Source organism: Ambystoma mexicanum, chromosome 4q (assembly GCF_040938575.1).
Source record: "Ambystoma mexicanum isolate Mex_15411 chromosome 4q, UKY_AmexF1_1, whole genome shotgun sequence".
In the NCBI taxonomy this organism is placed as follows: Eukaryota; Metazoa; Chordata; class Amphibia; order Caudata; family Ambystomatidae; genus Ambystoma; species Ambystoma mexicanum.
The window spans coordinates 16,693,939-16,720,075 of record NC_090928.1 but is presented as its reverse complement, the minus strand read 5'-3'; the positions used below and the strand labels follow the sequence as shown (position 1 = coordinate 16,720,075).

The 26,137-nt window shown below is 45.6% G+C and overlaps 1 protein-coding gene across 5 annotated transcripts in view; it reads right to left on the bottom strand.

Annotated features, from left to right (window-relative positions):
* The window catches only part of VIT (vitrin), a 2,362,557-nt gene that overhangs the window by 558,777 nt on the left and 1,777,643 nt on the right, over positions 1-26,137 (bottom strand). For all 5 annotated transcript variants that reach the window (XM_069607358.1, XM_069607362.1, XM_069607360.1 and 2 more), the window contains one exon: positions 559-630. In XM_069607358.1, coding sequence (XP_069463459.1) covers positions 559-630 — 72 coding nt within the window. The remainder of the gene's footprint in view (positions 1-558; positions 631-26,137) is intronic.

The following is a 26,137-nucleotide window of genomic DNA, read 5'->3' as shown; positions in this document are numbered from 1 at the left end:
TGGTTGTTTTGGGGCAGATAAGGTTGATCCTATGGTTGTTTCAGAGTGCCTGTTTTGCAGTTCCTGTTTGTGTATTCCATACCGAAGAACGGGAGATGTGTAGTATCTGGAGTATTGGTCTGCACAGGGTGCACACTGTGCAGACCGTAGATTGTAGTGATGACACCTAGAACATGATGGGACATCAAGGTTCCAATTGTTACAGGTGGGACCTTCAGGATGAGAGAACTTACTGAGAAGATGTGTTATACCTAGCTCCTGTATCATTTAACCAAGCTTACCCTGAAACTTACAATAAAGCTTCCTACTTGTATATATATATATATATATATGCCTCCAGTCTCCTACCTGTTTCCTGATGCTTCTCCCGTGCCTTTGAATACTATAATACCATATAGTATCAAAACAAGGAAATGAGTTGACTTTTTGACAGTTTGCTTTACTCTTAATAGTTATAATTTTCAGTCAAATTATCTATTTGCATTGTAGACATAACCTATAAGGTATCCTGTACACAGATGACAAACACGTATTACAAATAGTTTTGTGATGGAATACCTGGGTGCTTTCTTAATCCAGTTTGTACCTCTGTTCTTTGGGTTGGGCTCTGCCACTCACGTCTTCCAAATGCTGTTACAATGAGAAAATCAAGGAAAATCAATAAAACATAGGGCAAAATTACCCATATTTTACATTCTTTTGGCATATTCAGAAACAGTAGTAGACCATATAGAGTTAATGCAATGTAATTACCCACTATATAATGTTGCAGTTCATCTAGTGCATTCAGAAGGCCTTAGGTAGAATCATTAAAACTCAAGTTGTTTGCAGTGCTCTGAATACATATTAGTAATATTCATTACTTAGTGTCCTACTATTCCTCTTCACAGTCCTACCAGTATGAAGGTAAGTCGACTCTGGTAAACAAGTAACTGTGCTGGCCCTTTGAATTTAACAAAAATATTTAGCCCCATCCAATCACCAGGCAACAGATGCCAAACCACCCTCATAATGTTAGTAGCAACACAGCCTTACCACAGTGGTGTAACACTTACACTGAATGATGGGAAGGAGGGAATCCGGGACTGTGACAAAGAAGACTCAGACTCATTGTAATGCAGATGGATGTTAAGTATTAAGAGCATTACCATGTAACCCCTCTTCCTAATCATGGCGCTTACAGCACTTACAGCATCAGAGAAAACCAACCAGAATGGGGTCGCCAAAAGGAGGCACCCAAGTGAGTGCTATAATACCAAAAGGCGCAACAAAACACATTAATTATAGGTAACATCTAAACCAAACAACTGTGAGGCGACTACTAGAACAGACCTCATCCATAAGAAAACCGAAGTAGGTAAAAATGATCCGCTTATGTAAGTATTCCATGAAGTCTGTCGATAAGTCTCTCAAATATATATATATATATATATGTTCTCCCCAGGAAAAGACAACTAGATGCTTGAAGCCCAACACTTAGCACCCAAGTGAATCAAATGTCTGTCCAGAAATATAGAAACTATACGGACATCTTGCAATGAGGGGAAAAGGGCCCAACATTCCACATACTTAAGGAAATATTGTCCAATAGCTGACTCTTAATAGAACAGGTGTACGTTCCTTCTTGGTACATAATATTTTCCAATGACAAGGGTTATTGGATCTCTCCAGGCATCTGCTTCTGAAAAAGCATTTATTTTTATAAGAGGCATTGTCAGAGAAATTGCCATTTGATAAAGTAATAGTGATCTGGAGCTTTGTGTAGAATGTGTTCAAAGGGTTTTTTCAACTCCTAATGATAGTATTTTCATGTTATTTTGAGTTTGGAATTAAGACATATTAGCCTAAAGGAACAATGCTATTCCCGTTATATTCCTTGGATTAATGTAAGAAATTGTTGGCCCCCTTAAAGTGACACCTTCAAGGGCAGTGTTATACCCTGCCTGGGCCTGTCTGGCCATGGTAGGGCCCCCTGCCCTACTTGCTGATCCAGCATTTCACCATTCCTTCCATAGGCCCTGCACCTTTCGGAAATCGGGTATGACTCTCTTCACGCACCCCTCACTCCATGGGGCATTTGGGCGCCTGTCACAGGATCCCATTGACTCTTGACTGATTCTCCATGCAAAGTTCTCTCCCTCCCCTTGAGGCGGCCTCATGCGTCCCCCGTCCGGCTCGGGCCCCTCAGGGCTTCGTAGCACACTCGGCCCTTCCTGCCTAGCTCAACTCACTTCTTCACCCTACTGAGCTACTGCCCTTCGGCAGCCTTGTTGCATACATCTCCACGCACCTTCTATATGCATGCACGTGCAATCTGTTAATGATCCTGCACCGAACATTTAACTTGCTACCAGATGGTAGCCGCCGACTTTTCACCCAAAGCGGTTCTTTGACTGCGTTACCCCCTCTGCATTATCCTCCTTCCTGCCTAATGCTGCATGAATCTGCTGCTGCTCCTGAGGCCAGCAAACCCTAACTTTGTGTGCGACCACTAAGGCCAGCAAAACATCTAATCTGTTTGATTGTGCTGCTTGACAATTGCCTGCTCTAGTTAAGGGTCATGCTTTTTTCCTTCTTTTAAAAAAAAATGAATCTGGGTGTCCTGAATACTACTGGTTGTAATTCTATGCTATGCCTTTTACCTTTATTTTAGAGTGTTAGGATCTGTTTAAATGTCAGGTTTTTTTCCTCTGTTTTAAAAAGTCGAATCTAGGTGTCCTGAAATCTACTGCCTGTATTTAAATGCTATGCCTTTTTACTTTTTTTTAGAAAGACAAATCTGTGTGCATTTTTTAATTGGTTGCTATGCTTATAAGCTGGGCTTTGTACCTCTATTCTGTTAGTCAAATAGTTGGTATGCAGTGAATATAACGGAAAGGAATAACAAATCAAATTTTAACTAAACGAAAATAAAGAAATAATAGTGGGTTTAAAAAATAATATATGTGGTGGTGAGGTAAAGGGTTAAATCACGTGAGTAGAGGCTTGGGGTGGGTTTTAAGGAAGTGGAAATGGGAGTTTGGGGGACCCCACCAAAACAAATATATGTATATTTTCTTCATTATTTTCTCTTTGTTACAATTTGATTCATTCTTTTTTCATTCGTTTATCACATGGAACCAAATCTTTCTGTTGGTTCTACAGGATGGGACTGCATATTTGCTCTCTCCCTCGCTTGGTTATTCACATCTGTGTGTGCCTTCAATTACTGATTGCGTTAGAGGTTTTTCCTTCTGCTTTATCTCGCTCCCTGGTACCGTGCCTTTTGATGTTTTTAAACTAGGCCCTATCCCTCCTGGACACGTGATTTATTGTTCTTTGATTTGTCCTTCCTGTCTTGCTGCTATGCCACCTGGTGTGTTCCTCGTGCACTGTGCAGTCAATCTGTCTGCTCTCTCCCTCCTTCCCCCATGATGATCTCCATCTCCCCTATCTATTCCAACTGCTATTCAATCACCTATACTACCACTCTCTTGAAACCTGAATGGAAAAGGTTTAAGAAAGCACTCCTGGTCTCTAACCCAGGCCTGCCCAATGCGGAAACCCACGTCAATGCTTCCTCCAGGCACACTATCACTGACATTCTCTTTGTCTCCCCCTCTCCAAACCTATGGACTTCCCATATGCTTTCAATCCTCTCCCCTTTCACTTCTTCCCCCGTTAATGGTGGCACCAGATGGGAAGTACTCTTGGCAGGCTTCTCACCCTCTAGGTGCATCATTAATGTCTCTCAGAATTGCATTGTCATGGCCCGGGGCTCTCAGCCCAACTTCTTCCTTCTTGATAGGCGTCTTTTGGCCCTCATCAACTTCCTTTCCTCCTTCTGCCACCCCCCTTGCCCCATTGCCACCACCGACGGATGTACCATCTCCCTTTACCCCTCCTCAGAAAACCTTCAAAGAGGGCAACCATCTTCACTTAGCCATTCTCAATGCTCGTTCTGCCATTAAACTCTCTTCTGACATCTGTCTCCCTCTTGAAGACTTTGACCTTGACATTCTCACCCTAACTGAGACATGATTCAAAGCCAGTTCTGTCACTACTCTCGACACTCTTCTTCCTGATGGCTACAAGATCCTCTCCAAGCCCAGGCCCAACCGGTCTGGAGGCGAAGTGACCCTGATCTTCTCTGAATGGGTCCCTGCTACCATCATACCCACTCAACCCTATTCCTCCTTCGAATGCCTCATCTACAGGCTTGATGTTTCTTCTACCCTCTTGCTTACTCTTGCAACCATCTACAGGGCCCCTGGTCCTGTCTCCCTCTTCCTTTCTAAATGAGCCAACCTCACCACTTCTCTCCTGACCTCTACCTCCAAGCTTTTCCTCCTCAGAGACTTCAACATCCATTTGACTCTTCTGATATGGCCACCATACTCGTCTGTGACCTCTGTGACACTCTTTTCCTCATTATTCTTCCCTCTGGTCCGACCCACTCATCTCATCTGACATTCCTATCTCTAACCTTCTCATCACACATCTCTCCTGGTCCGACTATTCTCTCCTCTCGCCTGGAGCTCTTGAGCTCCCTAGCCATGCCTCTGCCAGCACTGCCAGTCTCCTTCTCTGTCATTTGACCAATGAAGCGAGTGTCAGCTGCTTCTTTTGCTGCCACTTTCATACCCCCATCCCTCCCATTGACTCTTCCACCGACACAGCCCCCGCTAACCTTCACCTCTCCATCTCCAACACCCTTGACATCCTTGCCCCTGTCATGAGGATCCATATGAAGCCTGCCTCCAAGCACAACAGCTGATACAACTCCGACCTAGCCTCTCTGAAACACAAGTGCAGAGTTGCTGAACCAAAGTGGCAGTCTTCAAACACATCCCCTGACAAACTGGCCTGTCATCTGCTCCAAAGGCAATACCGTCTCTCCATCCACTCCAAAAAGAGGGCCCATATCCAAGCTTGCATTGCTGAATCCACCAAAAATACAGCTGAACTCTTCAGAATTGGTAAGGAACTTGCCAATCGTACTGCAGTTCCATCCCAGGCCCTCTGTACCACACTAGCCTCCCATTTTACAACAGAACCACAGGACATCCTGTCTTCACTCTACTATCCCCCCTCTCTACTTCCCCTCCTGCTCCCAGGCCTCCCTTTGTTCCCCACTACCCCTCCTGCACCATACTCTCCTCCTCCTGCCCCATAGCACGGGATGAGGGCTCTAAAGTTGTCCGCTCACTGAAAGTCTCCTCCAAACAGGTGCTCCTCTGCTCCTCCAGAACCATCAAGGACATTTCCTCTCTCGCTCCTGCTTTGGCTGATTTTTTTAACCATTCCTAAGCCATTGGCTCCTTTACACTTTCCCTCAAGCACTCCCTTATGCACCGTCTCCTAAAAAAGCCATCTGATGACCCCTCCTGCCCGGCTAACTACCGCCATATCTCCATTACCCCCTTTCTGGCCAAACTCTTGGAGTAGTTGGTCATCTCCCAACTGACCCACCACACTGAATCTGTTGGCTGTCCCCATGACCACCAGCCTGGCTTCAGATCATTCAGAGACAAGGAAACTGCTCTCCTGTACACCCGTGAAGACCTGCTCTCAAACCTTGACTCCGATTCTCCTCCTCTTCTCATCCTCCTTGATTTGTCCTCTGCCTTTGACACAATCAATTATGCCATGCTCATAAAATAACTCCATAATTCCCTTGGTATCATAGACCTGGCACTGGGCTGGTTGACCTCCTTTCTATCTAATTCCCCCCCCCAGTGCAATTTGGCCCTTACCTCGCCTCCAAATCACCCTCTACCAGCGGTGTTCCTCAGGTCTCTATCGTATCGCCATGGGTCTTCAACATCTACCTTGCCCTTCTGACCCACTTGATTTCCGTCTTCCCTCCTCATTTCCAGTGTTATGCTGATGACACTCAACTCTCCTTCAAGCTTCCCTCCACTACCTCCTCAACCTCCTCTCTCATTCCTGACTGTCAGGGTGCAATTCAGGCATGGTGTACAGATAATGATCTTTGTCATAATGCCAGTAAAACAGAGATCCTTCTCATTGGGACCCCTGCTCCCTGCTTCCCACTCACTCTCTGGCCCCCCTCCGTGGGCCCCCTCACCATCTTGTGAGGTTAAAAACCTTGGTGTCATCTTTAATTCCTCTCTATCCTTCTCCCCTCACATAACGGACCTTGCCAAGAAGGCCTACTTTCAACCACACCTCCTCAGAGGCATTTGCCCCTTCCTTACCTTCCCCCAGAAAGTCAATGGGCCTCATTACGAGTATGGTGGTTGGGAAACAAGGGTGCCGGTAGCAACGTACTGGTACCCTTTCCGGACTGCCATATTCTGAGAATGCCAGTAGGGGCACGGATCCCCCGGCAGGCCTGACCTGCTGGAAAATCAGGCACTCACTGAAGCACCGGCCCTGTTAACAATGGTGTTGGTGCTTCAGTGTCCCCATTCCCATGGAGTCTTTCAGGACTCCATGCGAATGGGGATTTACCGTTCCGCCACCACTTGTGATATCCTGGTGGCACTGGGATATCGGGTGGTGGAATCAGTGTTACGGGGTTGGAGGCAACACGCCGGCAGCACGGGTGGGTAACCACCAACCTCATAATGAGGCCATCTCTAGAGCTCTGTTTCTCTCTAGGCTGGACTATTGAGGCCTCTTTCCTCTCTTTGCTAGCTTCAACAAATCCAGAATAGGACTGCAAGACGTATCCTTGGCCTCAGGTCCAGGGAACACATCTCTCCAGCCCCAGAATCTCTCCACTGGCTCCCGGTGGCTGCAAGGATCAAATTCAAGACCCTCTGCATCATCCACAAGGCTTTCTGGGGCCTGGGACCCCGCTACATTCAGCTCGCTCTCCCAAATATCTCCCTGCTAGAGCCCTTCAGTCCTCTAGCTCCAACTCTCAGCAGATCAGACACTTTCCCAAGCAGAGAGTGGGAGTTAGGCCCCTCGCTTCGGCAGGTGTCTCTCTCTAGAATGGTCTCTCTGCCCCTCTCAGACTTGAGCTGGACAGCCTTAAATTCTGGAAGCTTTTCAAAACCCTCCTCCTTCCTTCTCACCATCTCTTGCTAAAGCCCCTTCTGCTTCTGGGACTGGTGGCTTGGTCCCCTATGAGACTTACAGGGCACCAGGCCCACCGTGACCAGTCTATACCAGCCCCCCTCCCAACCTAGCACTGCCCTTCCGGGCCCCTTTCCCAATCAAGCCTGATGGGTTAGGCTTTCCCCCCAGATTCTGGTTCACCCCCATCCTTGCACTTAGACGGTGCTCTCCCTTTACCATTCCCTGGCACTTGCCCCCTTGGGCTTGCCCCAGAACTTGCCTAGCCCCCCCTGCATCATTTTTATGCCCCTTCTCTGACTGTCACCTATTCCTCCCCTTCTCTCCCCCCTCCACCTTGCACTTCATGTTACTGCATTTCCACGATCGAATGTCACAAGGCCTAGCACGACGGTTGTTTCTTATCTTCCATGTGCCCCCTCCCCCTTTTTTTTCTTGTAGCGTCTGGAATCACCATTTTGCTGTAGAGTGCACATTATAAATAATAAATAAATAAAAATAGGTTATCAGAAATCTGGAAATTCATGTTAATGAAAGTTGGCTAATGGCTGGTGTGTGCTAATGGTTGGTGTGTACACAATATACTAGTTTTAGTTCAGTTTAAGTTCACTATTTATAAATACAAAGAATCTCGGTCCTACACACTGTGCATTCTGTTATGTTTAAAAAGAAAAATGTTTTATCCTGAAAACATTTCTAATAGACATCAAACACTATGCTGGCCTATAAACAAAACACTATAATCCTGGTGTGATTTAGAATGAGTGTTCTGGTTTTGTAACCAATCTTTATTAATAATGTTCTTGTAAAGTAGTAATGGCCTGCGCTTTAGGTTGTATCTTTAACAGCATCGCACATGCGGAATCATCCAAATTATGTTGTCTTTATTAAAAATTATTTCTACATCCTACACCAATCCACAGAGCAGGCTGATATTAGCACAAACCTAAGGCACTACTACAATCCAGTAACACCCAGTAACAAAACCTCTGAAAGCCTTACAAATGCAATAAATGACATAAAATAGTTTACAGATACCAGAGACAATCACATACAAGTAACCAGCACAATCCTAACTACAAAGGAATGTAAACATGCCTTCCCAATGGTATTCAACACCAGCATACAATACAGGTATTCAAAACTGAACAAGTAGACCGCAGATGACATAATAAAATTACACTGTCATATCACATCATCTCCAGGCAGACATTATCATAACAAAACTAACCCTAGGTAGAGAAGTGCCACTAGATCATGCAGTAGCTCAAAATTCCCACAAAAGGGAATAACAGATTAATGAATTTACAGCTATACCAGAAATAGGGTTTGCGCCCATTCCCCCAAAGGAGACTTCCTGTGCAGAGTTTCCTCGGCCAAATGACTTTTCTTTATCAGACATCAGCATTTGTACTACATGCCAAAACCAACTTACCACTGAGAAGAAAGGCACAATTGAACAGTGGGGCTCATTACAGGTCTGGCTGCCCGGAAATCGCTAGCAACGTACCAGCACCCTTTACGGACCGCCAGACTACAAGTATGCCTGCAGGAGCCGGTGCTCCCGGCAGGTCTGACCTGCCGGGAGCACCGACCCCTGCAGCCATGGTTTTCAAAGAAGCACTGGCACCATTAGCAACGGTGCCGGTGCTTCCGTGCCCCCATTCCCATGGGGACTTACAGTTCCCACTGCCTGACTTCCGGGCCGCAGGGACTTGTAATATCCCAAGATATCAGGTGGCAGAAACTGTCTTACAAGTTTGGCTGCAAATCCACCTGTAGCCCCAGCGGGTTACCGACAACCTCATAATGTAGCCCAGTGTCTCCCATTTAAAAGCAGACAATGGAGGATTGTGCTTTTCTCTGAGAGTGGACTGACTTAGATGCACCACTCTCCCCACAAAAGCAGCCAAACACATTATAGCTTTAGCAGTCCCTCAAAGAAAATCAGAATGCTTAACTTTGAACAGTATTATAAACTTGTAATCTACATGATTTAAGGGTCTAGGGATAAGAAACAGACAAAAGGGTGGCATGCTGATTGGCAAAGACTTTCATTAACAACAAAAATAGGGGGAGGGAACCCTAACTAACCCTACCTGTAAGAATGGGTTTCCTACCTCAACAAAACGAGCTAATGTGTCAGAATGTCAAAAGTAAAGTTTGCCGTCCTGTGTCCAAATCCTAACCTGTCTCTCACAAGCTAAACTTAAAATTACAGTCAAAAGGGAAATTTCTTTTGGCTGCCTACCTGCATCCCTGCTTTGCAGTTCAAAATGAAAGTTCCAAAAGGTGTAGAAAAGAAAAGTTCCACAAGATTTAGGGGTTGAATCTCTTTTACCAGAGTCTTTCCAGTTTTACACAAAGTAAGTAGTATACAATGATACCTTTCCTCATCAAACGAGCCTTGACAGCTTTCCACGCCCTTTAGGGCGGGATATCCGGTCCCTATGACGTCATATCCTGGGCGTGGCCCCCTGGGGCTTCCCCCAGAAGTTCTGCCTGGGCAAAATCCTATCCCGGAAGTGATGTAGATGTGTTTAACAGGCCCCGGGTCCTTAGCGGGGGTGCCCCACCGGATGTGACATCATGGGGGCTATCGGGAAGGTCCCCCCAAGGGTTGGGGCCCCAAGGGGACTTCCTACGGATGCCCCCCAAAGAACCGGAAGTGTGGAGCGGAGTTTTGAAGGGTGGGGCGTGGCGTGCAGGGTGTATATATATATATATATAGCAGTGTTTTGGCTGTAGGTCCAAGCCAATCCTGAGGACCAGGTTGAAACTCTGATTAAACAGCATCAGCGCGACCGGGCAGGTGCGGTAAGGTCTACATAAGATTGAAGCTTTGGGCGTTGACCAGGGGTGGCTGTGTTAAAGAGGGTCTTGAGTATAGGGTGGCAGGGTGTCTACACTTATAATAAGACAGGTAAGAATTAGAAAAATAAAAAATAAAAAAAATAACAAAAATCGAAAATACATTTGTAATTATATAAAAAATGGGAAATGATTGAATATTAATTTTTAATACCTTTTTTTTAATGATTATAAAAATTAATATTTCATAATTTTCCGGCCGGTTATGCTGGGGAGAAAACATTTTTTTAAAAAAATAATAATTTATGAATAATAATATTCATAATAAATGTTGGGGTGATGGGTCTGAGTCCAACAGGCTTGTGAAGCAAGACCCTATGGTTCTGCAAGGGTCCATGTGTGAATACTGGGCCATCGGTGGAGTTCTCTGTCCTTTTCAAGGCACTCAGGCTGCACAATGACATGCACAAGGGTCTGCGCAAGCCATGTTCACCCCACACCCCTGCCAGCCGTCTATATATATAGAGAGAGCTCAAAAGAAGATGTTGGGCCCAGCCCCGTGGTGTTACAGCTGTAATTCAACAGGAACAGGCCCAGCGGACATGGTGTTGATCTCTGAAATTCCAGGGGAGGCCGGAAATGGCCTCGGTGTCCGCATGGTCTGTTCTTGCAGCCCTCAGCAGGATGGGTGGGGTGGCAGTGCTGTGGTCTGAGCCCCGAGGGGCAGCTCTGATGGATCACTTTGAATTTCCGGGGGATGTTGCCACACCCATGCAGCCCCAGGCGGTGGAGGAGCCCTTGAAATTTCCGGGAGGATGGTATCCGGCTGACCATGCATCCCCCAGCCCTCCCCTTCCCCCAACACCCTTAGATCCGGGCTCAAAGTCCTAGGGCCTTATCTTGAGTGGCAGAAGCTGGTGACCATCTGGAGTTAATTTCACAGATATCTGCAAAGCCCGCCACTTTTGAGATACCATTATAAAGAGGGGTGGCTTAACTGTTGTCAGCCCTTGTGTGACGCCTGTTAAGAATTAACCAGCTGCAGACCCAGTGTGTGTGTGTGTGTGAAGTCATCGTGCTCGTTACAGCTACCATGCAGGAGCAGGATCAGACAAACTATCAGGTAAGGGGTCTATAAACTCTAACATGCTGCAGCCTCCATTAGTTTTATGTAAAATGCTAACTTTTCCTAATTTATCCACAGGACCTCTTCCCAGACCTTTCACTAGGGGCTGTGCTAGATTTTAGTCCTGCCCCAGGTACTATCTTTTATATTCAATTATTGACATGCCACTGTGTTTAAAAATATATACATGTGCATAGGTACAAAATATGTTTCTTTGTTAGACTCTGGGGTAAATGCTGGGGGCCGCTATGTTTAAAACAATGGTCAGCGTGTGGTGCTTTAAAGACATATGTGTAGTTGCACCGTATTAGCTTTTTAAAAAAACAATTGCCAGTCTGGCCTGTCTTTTGAAAAAATAATAATAATGATAATAATAATGTGGCCCTTTGTATTGTGCATGCATAGCCATGGGACCCGTGGCGGGGTGTGCTGAGGTGTCCCAGTTTTGCGGGTTTCTTTATCTCTATCTGGGGCTCTGGTCCCCTTGTCAAGATTATGCGCCCATTGGAAACTGCAGTGTTCCCTGTTTTATCTTGTTGTTGTAGTAGGGGGGCATTGCCAGGCATGCACAATAGCGCACATCTGAAATGTTTTTTATTTTTTACAATTTAAGTGCATTTTAGGCAGTGATGAATGTATTATAGTGCTTCTTTGAGCAGTACCACTTAAACCCCCCAGTCTCCTCCAAATGCTCCTTAGGTGTAGTGCCTAGACACCCGCTTTCAAGAGCTATGCCTGCTTTTCATAAAAAGCAGGCATAGCTCTTGAAAGCGGGTGTCTAGGCGCTACACCAAATGCACCTTATGTGTAGGGTCTGGACACCCCCTTTCAAGAGCTAGGTTTGTTTTTGTGTTATTTATAAAGCGCCTTAATCCAAAGCGCTTTACATAGCACATGTTTACATACAATATCACCCATCCGAGATTGGTACTCATTTATCGCCCTCTGAAGATTGAAAGTCTGAGTTGGCTTGCCTGTAGATCACGATCAGATCGCAGCAGCGATCGCTCAACCCGCTGAGCTATTTTACAGGCTGAAAAGGGCATGTTTTGGTAGTGTTGCAAACATAATCAGTAAAGTGGCTAACACCATGAAAGATGGCCCAATGGTTTTATGCAGGGCGTGAAACTGACAGGATGATGGGGAAAGAGATGGCACAGAGCGAGATTGGATTGAAATTGAAAAGTAAATTAATAATGCGAGGCTGGCATCCATTCAGCAAAATAAATACAGGGGGCAAAACAAAAAAAAAAACCAAGCAGGATGACCAGCCAAGTTTGACATGCTTTTAAAGAAAGCATGGCTTGAAACATTTCTGATGAGTATGTTTATTTTCCAATGGGGTTGTTTAAGGTAAGGCATATGCATATGTAATGCGTCGATTCGATCAAGAGAACACACACAAAATGCAGATTTTGAAATTAAAGTCTTTTTCAAACACGTGTTGCTGTGGTAAGGTGTGTGTTCATCGCATCCACAGAGGCACACATGTAAAAGGGGGCATTTCCCTTTTTTAAACATACAACCATAAGTATGCTTTTAAAATACAGGCGGCATGTCCCCTGTGTTTTAAAAGCATACTTATGCCCCAGATGCCATCCCGCATATTCCATAGGGGGATGGTTGCAGCAGAGGCGGCTGTGGCCACAGGTCCCTGGAGCCCCAGATGCAACCCGATCCCTCAGGACTGTGCGGGATGCCGTCTGGGTTTTCGGGATCTGATGTTTATCTGCATTAGAAGCACGGCAAACTGGGGCCAGACACACGACTTTTATTTAATGAAATACAGATTTGTATCTGCATCGAGCTGCAAACAGGGACATCCTGATCCAGATACACGTCTGTATTTCATTGAATAAAAGGTGTGTGTCTGTATAAAATACGAACACGAACTCAGCATCAAGAGGCCCCTGGGGCTTGCCGCCAGGCTCTTGATACTGAGTTCGCGTGAACAAAGGCTCAGATGCCGACGCCAGACCCCCAGGCCGTATCATTTAATTAGCCTTGACTAAATGTTACTGCCTGGGGGTCTGGCATCGGCATATACATCCTTTTGTGAGCGTTAATGGGTCCTGACCTCTTGAGCAGGGCAAACTGATCCATCTCGGGTCAGTCCGGCAGAAGCCCATTTAAAAAAAAAAATTAAAAAAAAGATAACGTGGGGAAGGTATGTGCAGGTGACAACATGAGGTGACAGCAGCCCCGCAAATAAGGATCCCACACAGCACCAGCCTGTATTGTTAAATAATTATGCTTTAAATTACAGAAGGAAACCACAGATGTAATTATCAGCTGGTTCCTTCTGTAGTTTAAAACATGCTTATCTAACACCCCAGTGCAACACTACAAGCCCTGACTGTTAGGAAAGATTTCGTAATTGTAGGTAATTTTCCTTCCATGTGGCAACCCCTAAACTTTTTGCTGTTGTTTTTCACCTTGTTCTTGACTTTGCCAGAGAAGTGCAGCCTTCTGCTGCACTCCTCTGGGCTTTCGCTCCTTTTCTTATGGGGAAACTGACATGCCCTTAAGACAGTCAGTACCGGGGAACGCTGTTTCCCGTAGTTTCTTTTATCATGTTGCGGCTTTAGTGCAACATGACACAAGAGGGCACTGTAAGCTAAGTTACAGCTCTCTTGGGTCTCTAGCCTTCTACAGGCCCTACATACTCGTTTAGGATTGTATTTGATCGGTACAAGTCATTCAGGGATTGGAATGGTGGCAGCGATCGTTTTGTGTATTTTGAGCTCCTTTTGGCGTTCTGAGCGCGTTTTTCGCGCTGAACCCAAAATGGTGGCCTGGCTCCCAAAATGGCCAGACCACGAGGCTCCTTTGTCCTGTCCACTGACCGTCTTGCTCCCTTCACCTTCCCCAGGTCGAGAAACCCGGGGCCTTCCTTATTTGGGCATGTACTTTCCCGCGAAACACGGATGCTTTCGCGGGCTTCTACATGTCTTTTGTGTGCCTCCAGGGTGTGGGCTGGGATGTCTGCTCCCAATACACATCTTGGGTGCCAGAGAGTCTAGGGTAGTGTGAATGCCTGGGACCACCGTGGTCCGTGATTGGTCCACGAATGGTGTGTGTGTTGATGAGCGGATCTCCCATTGGCTCCCCTCCGTTTTGGCGCGAAGGGAACCGTGGATAAGAGGGGGCTGGAAACACCACTACCATGTCGATCTCCTGAGTTCTCACGAACGAAGGGATACAGGAGCCAAGTATCCTGCAACCAAGAGGCTGGACCGAGGAATCGCTGGTGACCCGCTGAAGGACTCCTCCTTTGCACTGCTGTCGTCCTGTGAAACCCTTTCCTCCTTTGATCGAACCAGAAGGCCTGTACTGGTGCTTCGACCTTTGGAATAGCAGGAACAGCTATTCTCGGCGACTTCATCATCTCCTGCCAGTAACCCTTCGGAAGCGTCTCTGGGCCATCCAGTTGACTGACCAGCTTACACGGGAGTCCTGCTCTGTAACCGCCACCAGGTTGTGTTGTATTTCGAGTCCTGGTCACTCTCACACGCTTCGTACACTTGGCGTTCCCAAGTCTGAAGTGAGTAGTGTACATTTGGCTCGAATACACACGGCCGCTCCGTTGCCCTGCGGTGGTGACAAAACTGTGCAGGTTTCTTCGATTGGGACGTCTTTTTTTTCTCTACACGACGACGAGGCATTCCCGGCTGTTCTGAACCTGCCAGCTGCTGAAACTAACGTGGAGAAGCCTGGGTCTGCTTGCATCGGGGACCGGTGAGTAGTATAGCTAGGATCTGGTCGCCCTCCTGCAGTAGCCCATTGCTTTTCCCCGCTGTGTAAAAACAGCACCCTTTTGTCCGTACTCGCACTCTGCTTCTGCTCGCTGTGGAGGCTGCGCTTGAGTCGCGGAACCTGTTCTTCTTCTGTTGTGCACTAACCCGAACTGCCTGACTTCCTCCGAAGAGCTTCTCCTTTTGCCCGTTGGCACCAGCGTGTGCAGGTACTTTGAGCACAAGGCTCCACTCTTCGCAGGGCTCGGACTTCCATCTAGTTAGGTGCCTCTGAAGGCGAACTGAGTCTAAAGCATTATCGCACTGCCTGTTTTCCTTCCCTTGCAGGTGGACTACACATTTCGTGCCTCTAATGCTTGAGACTGTCGTATTTGTATATATATTGTGTTGATATGGTATGTGTTGGCTTAATATTGTGATATTGTGATTTTCTCGCTACGGTCGTTGTTTTAAAGGCCTTAAAATAAATGTGTATATATTTTTGATATAACAACTGTTTGGAGTAGTTTGTAAGCGCTCTTGCTTTGTGTGCTCATTGCGGGCTTTCAGTCACCCTCACCCCTCTTGAGACCTAGTCTTGACCGCCGCGATCGCTACCTTGATTGGTCTGGCTCGTCCAGAGGTTACCCTGTTCCAAGTAATTAGGTTGGCCTTCTGAACTTCTGCGCCACCAGGACAGAGTTCAGAAATCCGTCTTAACACTGACATGCCTGGGGCAAGCCCAGGGTGTAAAATTGTCTCAGCACCAACTAAAAAAGTGCCCCCAACTGCAGACGGGCATTTCATTTCTTTTGTGACACTATTTGAACAGGCCCTAAGGAGACTGTTATTGATAAAATGTGATACAGATTATACATTTTAAAGAATAATTATTCAGCAACACTGTCCTGGACTATGAGCTGCATTGGGAGGTAACCCATCAAAATGCCCCACAGGGGTCCCAGGTGTAAATGGTAATTCATGCCTTTTGTGACAAGGTTTGAACTACACACCAGGGATAAGGTTTTTGATAAAATGTGTGTCATGTTGTACATTTGAAGATTATTTATTTAACAATGATGGTCAAAACGACTAGGCACATAGTGAAGTACACCAGCGCGTTGACCTCAGCTAATAAGCACCCCAAGCAGGGGGTGTTGTGCTTCTTGTGCTCGCGGGTGTCTGTTACCCCCAAGGTTTGGGCATTGCAGTATGGGAGACCCGAGGCTTATTTATTTATCTATTTATTTTATTTATTGCTTCCAGCAGATGGCTATGCTGCATGGGATGCCTCCTTGGAAGACGCATGTATAAATTCCGAAGCACTTATCGAGCTCTTGGCAGAATACGGAATTCCTAGTATCGATACCGCCGGTGTGTACTTTTAATACAGATGTTATTAGTAACTGTTATTAATATACATAATGTAGTTTTATGGCATGAGCATAAGATGATTATAGTTATTTAATAATGGGTATTTACAATAACATATGTTGTTTCCTTATTTTCTAGCGGTGATCCATGCGGGCGCCGCTTCTGCAGATGTGCGAGAGGCATCGGCTCTTGTAGCAGGTAATTATTATAGGTGAACCCTGTAAAGCATGTATGCTTTTTTATAGGAGTCCTGATGCTTTCCACAAATTGAGTCTTTAGTGTAAAACATGATTATGTATTTGAAGCATAGGTCTGCCATGTGACGATTTGATGTAGAACCTGGTGGTAACTGTTTTCTTTGGTTTTTATTGCAGATACACCCATTGTAGGACCAACGGCATCACGACCCTCCTCAGATCCCCAGACCGCTGGACCATCAACATCTGATGCTACCCACAGGACCCATGCCAGATACCCAACACCTGCGACGAACCCGTCATTAAAAAGGAAGCACCCTGGCTGGGGTACAGAATGTAAGTATGCTTAAAGGATCACTGAGAGCTACTCTTTTTTTTTTTCCATAGCAGGTGTCGTTAATATTTCAGCGTGTCTTTAGAAGAACATGATCGGTCCGTTATGGGGTTTTACAGAGTGCTGCACAGGCCTAATTTTTATCAACCAGTTTCTTTTAATATTTTAAAGGGGGTTCGTATACCTTGAGTTTTACCTGAGCAATGTGCCGTAATGTATTACTTGGTCTTTAATATAAAACTAAAACTGTTTTTTTTCTTTTATTTTAGGGGAGTGTGCTGCTGCTGTTGAGAAAGAAGTTATAGCGCAGCCGTCCACTGTGACCCCGACAGCTCAAACCCCTCCAGTTGCAGGTCAGCCGCCTACACCGCTGTTGTATAAAGCCGCTGTTTGTAATGATGTGTTAGATGGGGCAGTAAAGCTCCTTTTAAATGAAAAGCAGGGTTTAGCGCTTAAAAGGGGGCGGGTGTCTCAAGGGTCTGCAAACAAGTTCATTTTAAATAAAAACAGGGGCTTATCGCTTGAAAGGGGGCGGGTGTCTCAAGGGTCTGCAAACAAGTTCATTTTAAATAAAAACAGGGGCTTATCGCTTAAAAGGGGGCGGGTGTCTCAAGAGTTTGCAAATGTTGTAGTACCCATTAACCCCCAATGTATTATTGTTCCCAACAATCATATACCACTGCCTATTGAATCACTCATACCTGTAGCACATGTGAATGCTGTATCTCCCCAGGAGACACAGACAGGGGGTGCGCTTATACCGGGCCCGGGGCTCCCGGTAGTGGGCTCCGAAAACCTTTTAGACAGAGGGACGTTTAGCCCACGTCCGTGGACCCCCAGCTGTGGTGAGAGCCCACCCCCTCATTTGTACTCCCCAACGATCCCCAAGCGCATAGTCTATGATAGTCCGCCACAGGGGTCTCCGGCTTGGGGTGAGATCACCCCGCCTCCTGTGTACTCTCCAGCAATCCCCATCCGCATAGGCTCTGGTCATCAGCTCTTGTGGCCCCCGGGCTGTAGAGATATAACACCACCCCAGGGATACACACCTATGGTCCCTAACACCGAGAGATCTATTAGGACTTCTGAAGCTCTAGAAGGTGGGGGTGTTCAACCTAACACCAGGGTCGTCCTAGAGGCGACGCCTATTATAATAATTTCAGATTCCCCCATAAAAATAGGGTCTCAAAACTGCGGATATGCATCTGTCATCCGTGAAACAGGATATTCCCCGAAACCCCTTGATCTGTCCTACAGGGGGCCCAACGGTATAAACCAACAAAGACGCATACCCGTCATTTATTGTACAGATTCGAATATACAACCCTTAAATATCCCAGCGCCTGTGAATCTCAACACAGCCAACAGTTTTGTAAATATACGTGCTTCTAAAAAGGGACACCTTGTAAAAGAGTTATTTCGGGCCCCCGGTTTAAAAAAACTGCGAAAGGAAAAACACTTATCAGGCCCGCATAACAGCTCTAGATTATGATGCCAGGCCTGGCGCTTGAGACATCTGTTTAGTAAAAAACATCTAGTAGACATGCGTAAGCGCGTGTCTAAGGCCAAACAATCCCTTTTCGCTTGGTTTTGCAGAACCCCCAGAGCCTTTAAGCACAGGGTGGACCCTGGGATGGGTACATCCGAGTCCTGCTTAAATGCTGCGCCCGAAACACTGCGGCCAGTGTTGGAAAACACAAAGACCCCCTCAAACCCTGTTAAAAAACGAGGTATCTCTTTAAAAGATTTACCGGCACGCCGTTTAAAATGGCTTCAAACCCTCAGGCAGCGGAAAATGTTTCTCAAACGCCTGAGAAAAGCTAAAATGATAATCATGCAGCGAGCCCTTAAAGATTTAGAGGCTCAACCCCAAAACACACCCCCTCCGGATGAAACTGACACGGTTTTCTTGCAGAGTATGGGCACATACCAGCGAGATCTACCAAAGTTTCGAAGCATTGAACACTATGAGGTGTTCCGCTTTATAAATCTGGATAGGTTAAGATCAACCGGTCAAGGTCTCTTAGTGATCACAGAAACTACTGAAAGGCTCATCTCTCAGATTCTTGAAACAGTTGGGCCTAACGATTTTGTCCAGATACGCCTAGACAGCACTGTTTTAAACAGGCCTCTTTTCACCAGGCGATCGTTTCGGCAGACCTTTGATGTTTTGCAGTTTCTAGAAAACATTGGAAAACTGCTACAAAGTAAGGCGGAACTGGTCGTAACCGAGCCCTTGAGACTCGTGTCGGTGGTTGTCAGGGCTAGAGAGGGTGTGGCGTACAGACCCCTGAAGAAAACCCTTTACAGTATGGTGGTTTCCAAGAAGAAACGCTGGCTCTTGGATTTTAATTACGGGGACCTGAACATATGTATGGCTGCAAGCATTATAGGCCTGCTAGAGCCTAGAACCGTTACGGATGGATACATTCAGGCAAGAGATATGGAGGTTCACAGCATATTGGGTATACCGCCTGATGTTATGGTTGGTTTTAATGATTTGCGTTTATTTGAGGATCACTTTGGTGTGCCTATCAAAATCCTGTATAATGAGGACAGGGTTTGGAAATACTTCCCGGCAGGTGACAATGTGAATAAGAACACTATGTATATTTTACACCACGAGCAGCACTATTATGGAATCTTAAACCTTCAGAGTTTCCTAGGGGCTCGCAATTCATGCCCGCATTGTTGTCACATGTACAGCAATAAAACCGCTCACAGGTGCCACTTACACTGTAACATGTGTCAGAGAGACGGTTGCGTGGTGACCAGTGAATCAGGCTTTAAATGTCCCCGGTGTAAAACATTTGCCCGATCCAAAGACTGTCTTCAACAACACGTTGAAAAGGCGGCTCAAGGTACAGTCGTATGTCATCTTAAAACAGACTGCAGTTCCTGTGGCCGTTTTATAAAGGCCAATCATGAATGTAAGGGTCGGATATGTCCCCGCTGTGATGTAGAAGTGGTCTCTGTGGATGAACACCAGTGTTATATGACACACCCTAAAGAAATAGCCAAAACCGAGAATTACATAATCTTTGATATGGAGTGCATGCAGGAGACCGGCATACACATACCCAACTATATCTATGCCAGGCATCTGACTCGTGACGACAGTTGGTCATTCGCTGGAATTGACTGCGTCAGCCGCTTCATTACAACATTTCTGATCAAAAAATTCCACGGGTATAGCTTTTTGGCACACAACAGTCAGGGCTACGATGGCTTCTTCATAATACAACAACTGATTAAAGAGAGAGTCGACGTCAAGCTGATAACTTAGGGTGCAAAGTTGAAACTCCTCGCTGTGCCAGACCTTAAAATCCGCTTTATCGACAGTTTGAATTTTCTACCCATGAAATTAAGCAAACTGCCTAAGGCTTTTGGCTTCTCTGGGTCCAAAGGGTATTTCCCCCATTTCTTTAATACGGTACAGAATCAGAGCTATGTGGGAGCCATCCCCCCTATGGAGTGTTATGGGTCGGAATACATGATGCCTGATGACAAGGAGGCGTTTCTTAAATGGTATACGGAGGCCCGAACACAGGTTTTTGATTTTAAGAGAGAACTAAAAACCTATTGTCGTGAAGACGTCAATATTTTGAGAACAGCCTGCAACAGTTTTCGAGACGGCATCATAGACATCACCCGACAGGTCCACACTATGGATGATCCTGAAAACCTCGAGATGAAGATACATTTTGTTACATATGTAGATCCCTTTACATTCATCACCCTGGCTAGCATGTGTATGCATATATACAAGCAACTGTTTCTAAAGTCTGAAACAATAGCCCTCATACCCCCAGACATGTATCATGGACGCCAGAAACGATTTTCCACACCCTCCATCCAGTGGCTAATGTATATGTCTGAACAGATCAAGACACCTATACAACATGCCCTGCGCGGAGGAGAGAAAAAGATCGGACCCTATTTTCTAGACGGCTATGCGTCTTTAAACGGTGTGCAGATGGCCTATGAGTTTAATGGGTGTTTTTATCACGGGTGTCCACAATGTTATAAGAAAGATGACTATAACACCCTGACGGCATGTACGTATGATCATCTTTACAGGAGAACTCTTTTAAAAAAGAATTTTCTTGAGACCAGGGGTCTGCGCGTTATTACGCTTTGCTAGCATGAGTGGATCGAAATGTTGAAAAAAGATTCTGATTTAAAGATTTTTCTCAAGCATAAGAATTTACCAGAACCCCTAGAACCGCGCGACGCTCTTTTTGGAGGTAGGACTAATGCCATCAAGCTCTACCACGAAACAGCCCCTGGTGAGAAGATACACTACTTAGACTTCACCAGCCTCTACCCCTTTATCAATCATTCAAAACCCTATCCTTTAGGACACCCACAGATCATCTATGAAAATTTTGGGGATATTAAGCAGTATTTTGGACTGATCAAATGCCAGTTGTACCCCCCTAAGAAGCTTTATTTTCCGGTCCTCCCTCAGAGGATTTCTGGTAAGCTCATGTTCCCATTGTGCATGGCTTGTGCAGAGTCAAAACAGACTGAAAAATGCACACATAGCGATGAGGAACGCTCGATCACGGGTACCTGGTGTACCGTCGAGTTAGAAGTAGCCTTGCAGAAAGGGTACCGTCTGGGGAAGATTCATGAAATATGGCACTTTGAGAACATTACGGTAGAACTCTTTTGCGAGTACATTCGTATGTTCCTGCGGAGCAAACAATAAGCTTCAGGATACCCCGAGGGCTGCGATGACCCCGCAGCCCGCCAGAAGTACATAGATGACTATTACACACATCAGGGTATCCGTTTAAGACCAGAATTCATCGAGAATAACCCTTCCAGACGGCAGCTAGCCAAGCTGTGCTTAAATTCCTTATGGGGTAAATTTGCTCAGAGAACAAATTTACCAAACACATCTATTATAACCGACCCTGATAAGTTGACAGCCTATCTTTTTGACGCAGGTTATGACATTTCAAGCCTGCAGTTTATAGATGAGGAAACGGCATGCCTCTGTTGGAAATACGCTGAGGAGTACCCTACGTGTTCCAACAATATAAACATATTCATTGCCTGTTTCACAACCGCTCATGCCCGTCTGGAACTTTATACAGTCATGGATGCTCTCCAGGAGAGGTGTCTGTACCACGACACTGATTCGGTTATTTTTGTTAGCGCCCCCGGCCAGGAGAATCCCCCACTGGGTGATTATCTGGGTAATCTAACAAGTGAATTAGCTCCTGGTGAGCACATTATAGAATTTGTTTCTGCAGGGCCCAAAACATATTCCTATCGCACATCCACAGGGGCGGTCTGTATGAAAGTAAAAGGCATCACTTTGAACGTCAGCAACAGCTTGAAGATCAATTTTGACAGTTTGAAAGAGCTGGTGCGTGAGTACACTTTAGAAAACACCATCAAATCTATTGTGGTGCAGCAGCCATCCATAGTGCGGGAGAAAAAACGCTGGGAGATCAGCACCCAGACACTGCAGAAGACTTTGAGGGTGGTGTTTGATAAAAGGGTGCTCACAAACGACTACAAAACATTACCCTACGGTTACTGAAAGGGAAGCATCGTGTATGATGGACACGCGCCTTCAACACCCTTTTTCATGCGTGCTAGCGGGTCCTTCCAGCTGCGGTAAAAGTTATTTTATCAAACAGCTCCTAGAAAATGCCCGCACCACCATGTCGGCCCCACCTGATAATGTCATCTGGTTTTATTCGAGCTGGCAGAACTTGTATAACGAACTGGCCTCTAAAATACCGCATCTGAAGTTTGTGGAGGGGTTACTAGAGACTCTGAATGATGTCAAATTAACCAAACCTTATTAACATGATTATCGTAGATGATCTCATGATGGAGGGCGGACAGAGCCCCGAATTGGAAAAGGCTTTTACCCAATACTCACATCATAGGAGCCTTAGTATCTGCTACATTGTACAGAATTTATTCTACAAGGGCAAGGGCAACCGCTCGATAACTCTAAACGCCAGTTATATCATTCTGTTTAAGAACCCCAGAGATAAACAACAACTCTCGGTTCTAGCACGCCAGATGTATCCGGGTAACAGCCGATTTTTCATGGAGGCCTTTGAAGACGCTACCCGTAAACCTTATGGCTACTTATTGGTGGATTTAAAGACAAACACCTTAGAGGACTACCGACTGCGCACGGGTATTTTCCATCCGGATTTACCGGTCGTCTACATACAGAAGCCCTCTAGAAAAACCTGGTGAGGTGCAAAACAGACCTCATTAGTACCAGTGACCGACCATCATGACGGCACGTATACGCCGGAACTACGCTCTCCTTAAAATGCTAGTAACGGCACCGCCCCAGCAACGCAGGGCCATTCTGTGCTCGGCTTCTGATGATCTAGTATCGGCTATAGCCGAGATTGCCTTCAATACCGTCAGGGGGAACGTACCGCTATCCGGCCGTCAACTAGGTGTCTTAAAAAAGAAGAAGCTAATCCTCAAGAAGCTGGGTAACAAGCGGGCCTCCATAAAAGTTAAAAGAAAGCTTTTAAAACAATCCGGAGGTTTCATAGGAGCACTCCTAGGACTTGCATTGCCTCTGATCACCAGGCTTCTAGGGGGCGGTTAATGGAGCACAGTCAGAAGATATATCTGGTTGACAAGCGTCAGCTGGATGGTCTGAGCACCCATAACAGGGAAGAGCCTGATATTCAAAAATCAGCAACCCTCCGGATCGATTCTGAAATGCAAGATGTCCTACGTCGGCATGATTTATCAGACTACGACAAGGTTACCCTCTATTCCGCGATTCTCCAGAAATACTTAACACATTTTAGACAAGCCGCCAATGAGAAGAACAAACTAACATTGTACATGGCCCCTGAAGAGCCTACGAGTCTCGGCAACACAAATCCCGGACACCCCGTTTCTGATCCCCTGGTCTCTGAAATCCTGAATACCATTAACCCCCGTTATCGTAAGAATGCGGAATTATTGTTGAACAAGATGACCGGTGAGCAGGGGCTGGTACCCTGGAACGCAAAGGGGGAGTTTGTATATAAAGGTACGCCTGTCAAAGGTTCAAATGTCCATGATTTAGTTCGCAGCATTACCAACCCACAGGCCTTTGGAAGACACAAAAAGCCTAGAGGCTGGGATCTGTTCTTGCAATCTGCCGCAGACTTAAACATTCCTGCCACTTTAGTGGGAAACATGGGGCATCGCGAGCTGCTTGAGACATTGAAAGACACTGGTGCTAAAACCACGTCCGAGGATGTTCAGTCCCTAGATATTTCCGTAAAGAGAAGAAGAAAGAAAAATAAACCCAAATGCGAGGCCTGGTTTAGTGTGTAACTGTGTTTTCTCTTAATTTTAAGAACAGTTTTTAACCTTTGTCATATGTATATGTATATGGTTTATGTATCTGTTTTTTATAAGTATACGCACACCTGTTGATTAAACAAATGCGCTGTTTGTAATAAAATACGTGTTTATGTAAATGTCTTTATATCTATACCCACTACAGCCTGCATAAACAAAGGTTCTGTTTGTAAGAAAAGAACATTATTATTTATACCAACCATACGTTTTGCGTCTAATTATTTCAAGCATGGCTAGTACAACATTTTGTTTGTTTAAAAAAAAAAAATATATTAAACATGGCACAAGTAAGAAGGAGACGGTTGTTTAAAAGTACAAGATGTTTTTATTTAGCCCTGTACACATATCTACTGATTATTAACACACTTACTGGCAAAAACTATATACATTTACAGGTGGCCGGCGATATTTACGTTTGTTCACAAAAGCCGTCACCATCCGATCATTCTGCCTGAGATCAAGAGAGTAGGTTTGCATAACAGCCCGCAGTGCCTGTTTCTCAGACATTTTAGATACAAAGTAGCCAGCATGCTGCCCACATGTCACGGCTTCAGAATGCTGCACCTGTGCTCTATTATAATGTACTATGGGTGCTATATGTTTAACATAGTCCAGTAGATCGCCGTCATATATAGGGTGGCTTGGGAAACACCCCAGACTATCAAAAACAGTTATTGCAACAGTGTCTATAAACATAGCAATCCAATGTGTTCCTTCTTGATGCTGGGGGTCGGTGTTCACAACAAAGCTGATGGGCAGCTCCCCCGGTATACCCCGTGGAATGTTATCACACGAATACACGCCTCGAAATGTTTTCACAGCATGTTTGTCTTTTCACAGGAAACGCATGATCTGGTAGGTATCCATTACATATCGTACAGCACCTGTCTCTGGTTGTTGAGTTCTATGACAGAGTCAAATAGGGCCATAAGAATGAGATTCACAGTACTTGGTAAATTTGCAGCAAACCGGACCTCAAGTCGTAAATTACCATTCCTAATCAGATTATAATGTCCTGATGATGCATTATCGGGTCTCAAATCAAAAGCCAGCAAGGTGTAGCCACCATCATAGTCGTCACGTGGTATCACAAATCCTTTATCGCGCATGTGCTTGCCGCTGATGGAGACTAGTCCCAGATACTCCCTAATTGTATTTTTCTGTTGAAAAATAGGGCTGTAGGCTTTGGCGGGGATGACGACCCCATCCTTAATAAGGGCGGCTTAGTTAATGTTGTAATGTTTAAAATTAAAAGGATTGCTCGCGCAATCCCCTGAAAAAGCGGTGTTATCCACAAAGCCAATAACGATTATTTTAGGTAGCTGTCCCAAGAATAAGTTATCTTGACTGGCGACACTGCTGCCCGCTGGTACACTGAAGATGTTCAAGGAGGTCCTCTCCACAGGGTATTTCAAGTTAGATACTTGTAGAGCATCAGCATGCGCGAGTCTGACCGTCGGTGACACGTTGACCCTTTTAATGAATAAACTTGCTGATACTATTACCAGTTTGTAGGCTTCGGCATCATCACTGTTCAAACAGAAAGCATCTTTATTTCGCGAGAGTTTAATTTTCAGATCAACACCATTCACCATCAGCTTCTCCTGGAAAAACAGATACGAGTGTAGACGCCCTAGTAAATCAAAGTTTCTGCTACCTGTCGCATACGCTGATCTCTTTATAAAGCCCTTGTTGTTTCCATTTAGGGCATAATCCTCCATATGCCCCGCCGTGTCCTTATAAAAAAGCCCTGAAGTCAGCTGGGTGTCCAAAGTGTCATTGCTGTAGTTCAGAATGCTTTCAATATACGCTCTATAGGCATACATATTGTCGCTCTGTGTAATCATGCGATCACCTAGAGTGATGTCCACCTGGTTGAAAAGGGTGGCTACCGGATAGGCAATCGTGGCCACCTTCACCGCTGCACCGATAGCCGTCCCATCCTCTTTTGTTATTCTGCAGGTTAGGTAGAGCAAGGTGTCATTCAAATCCAGGTATGTCTCTGTTGAGCCCGATATGTAAAACTCGATGGGGGCTAATGGTGATAGTGCCGCTAGGGGCGCAACTTCCATGAAAAAACTGTTTTCGATGCTTGTCTGTGTCGGGGGCACGACAAACAGATCTAGTTCCGATTTCACACATTCCCCCGAGGCACAGTGGATAAAGGCCATCTTTT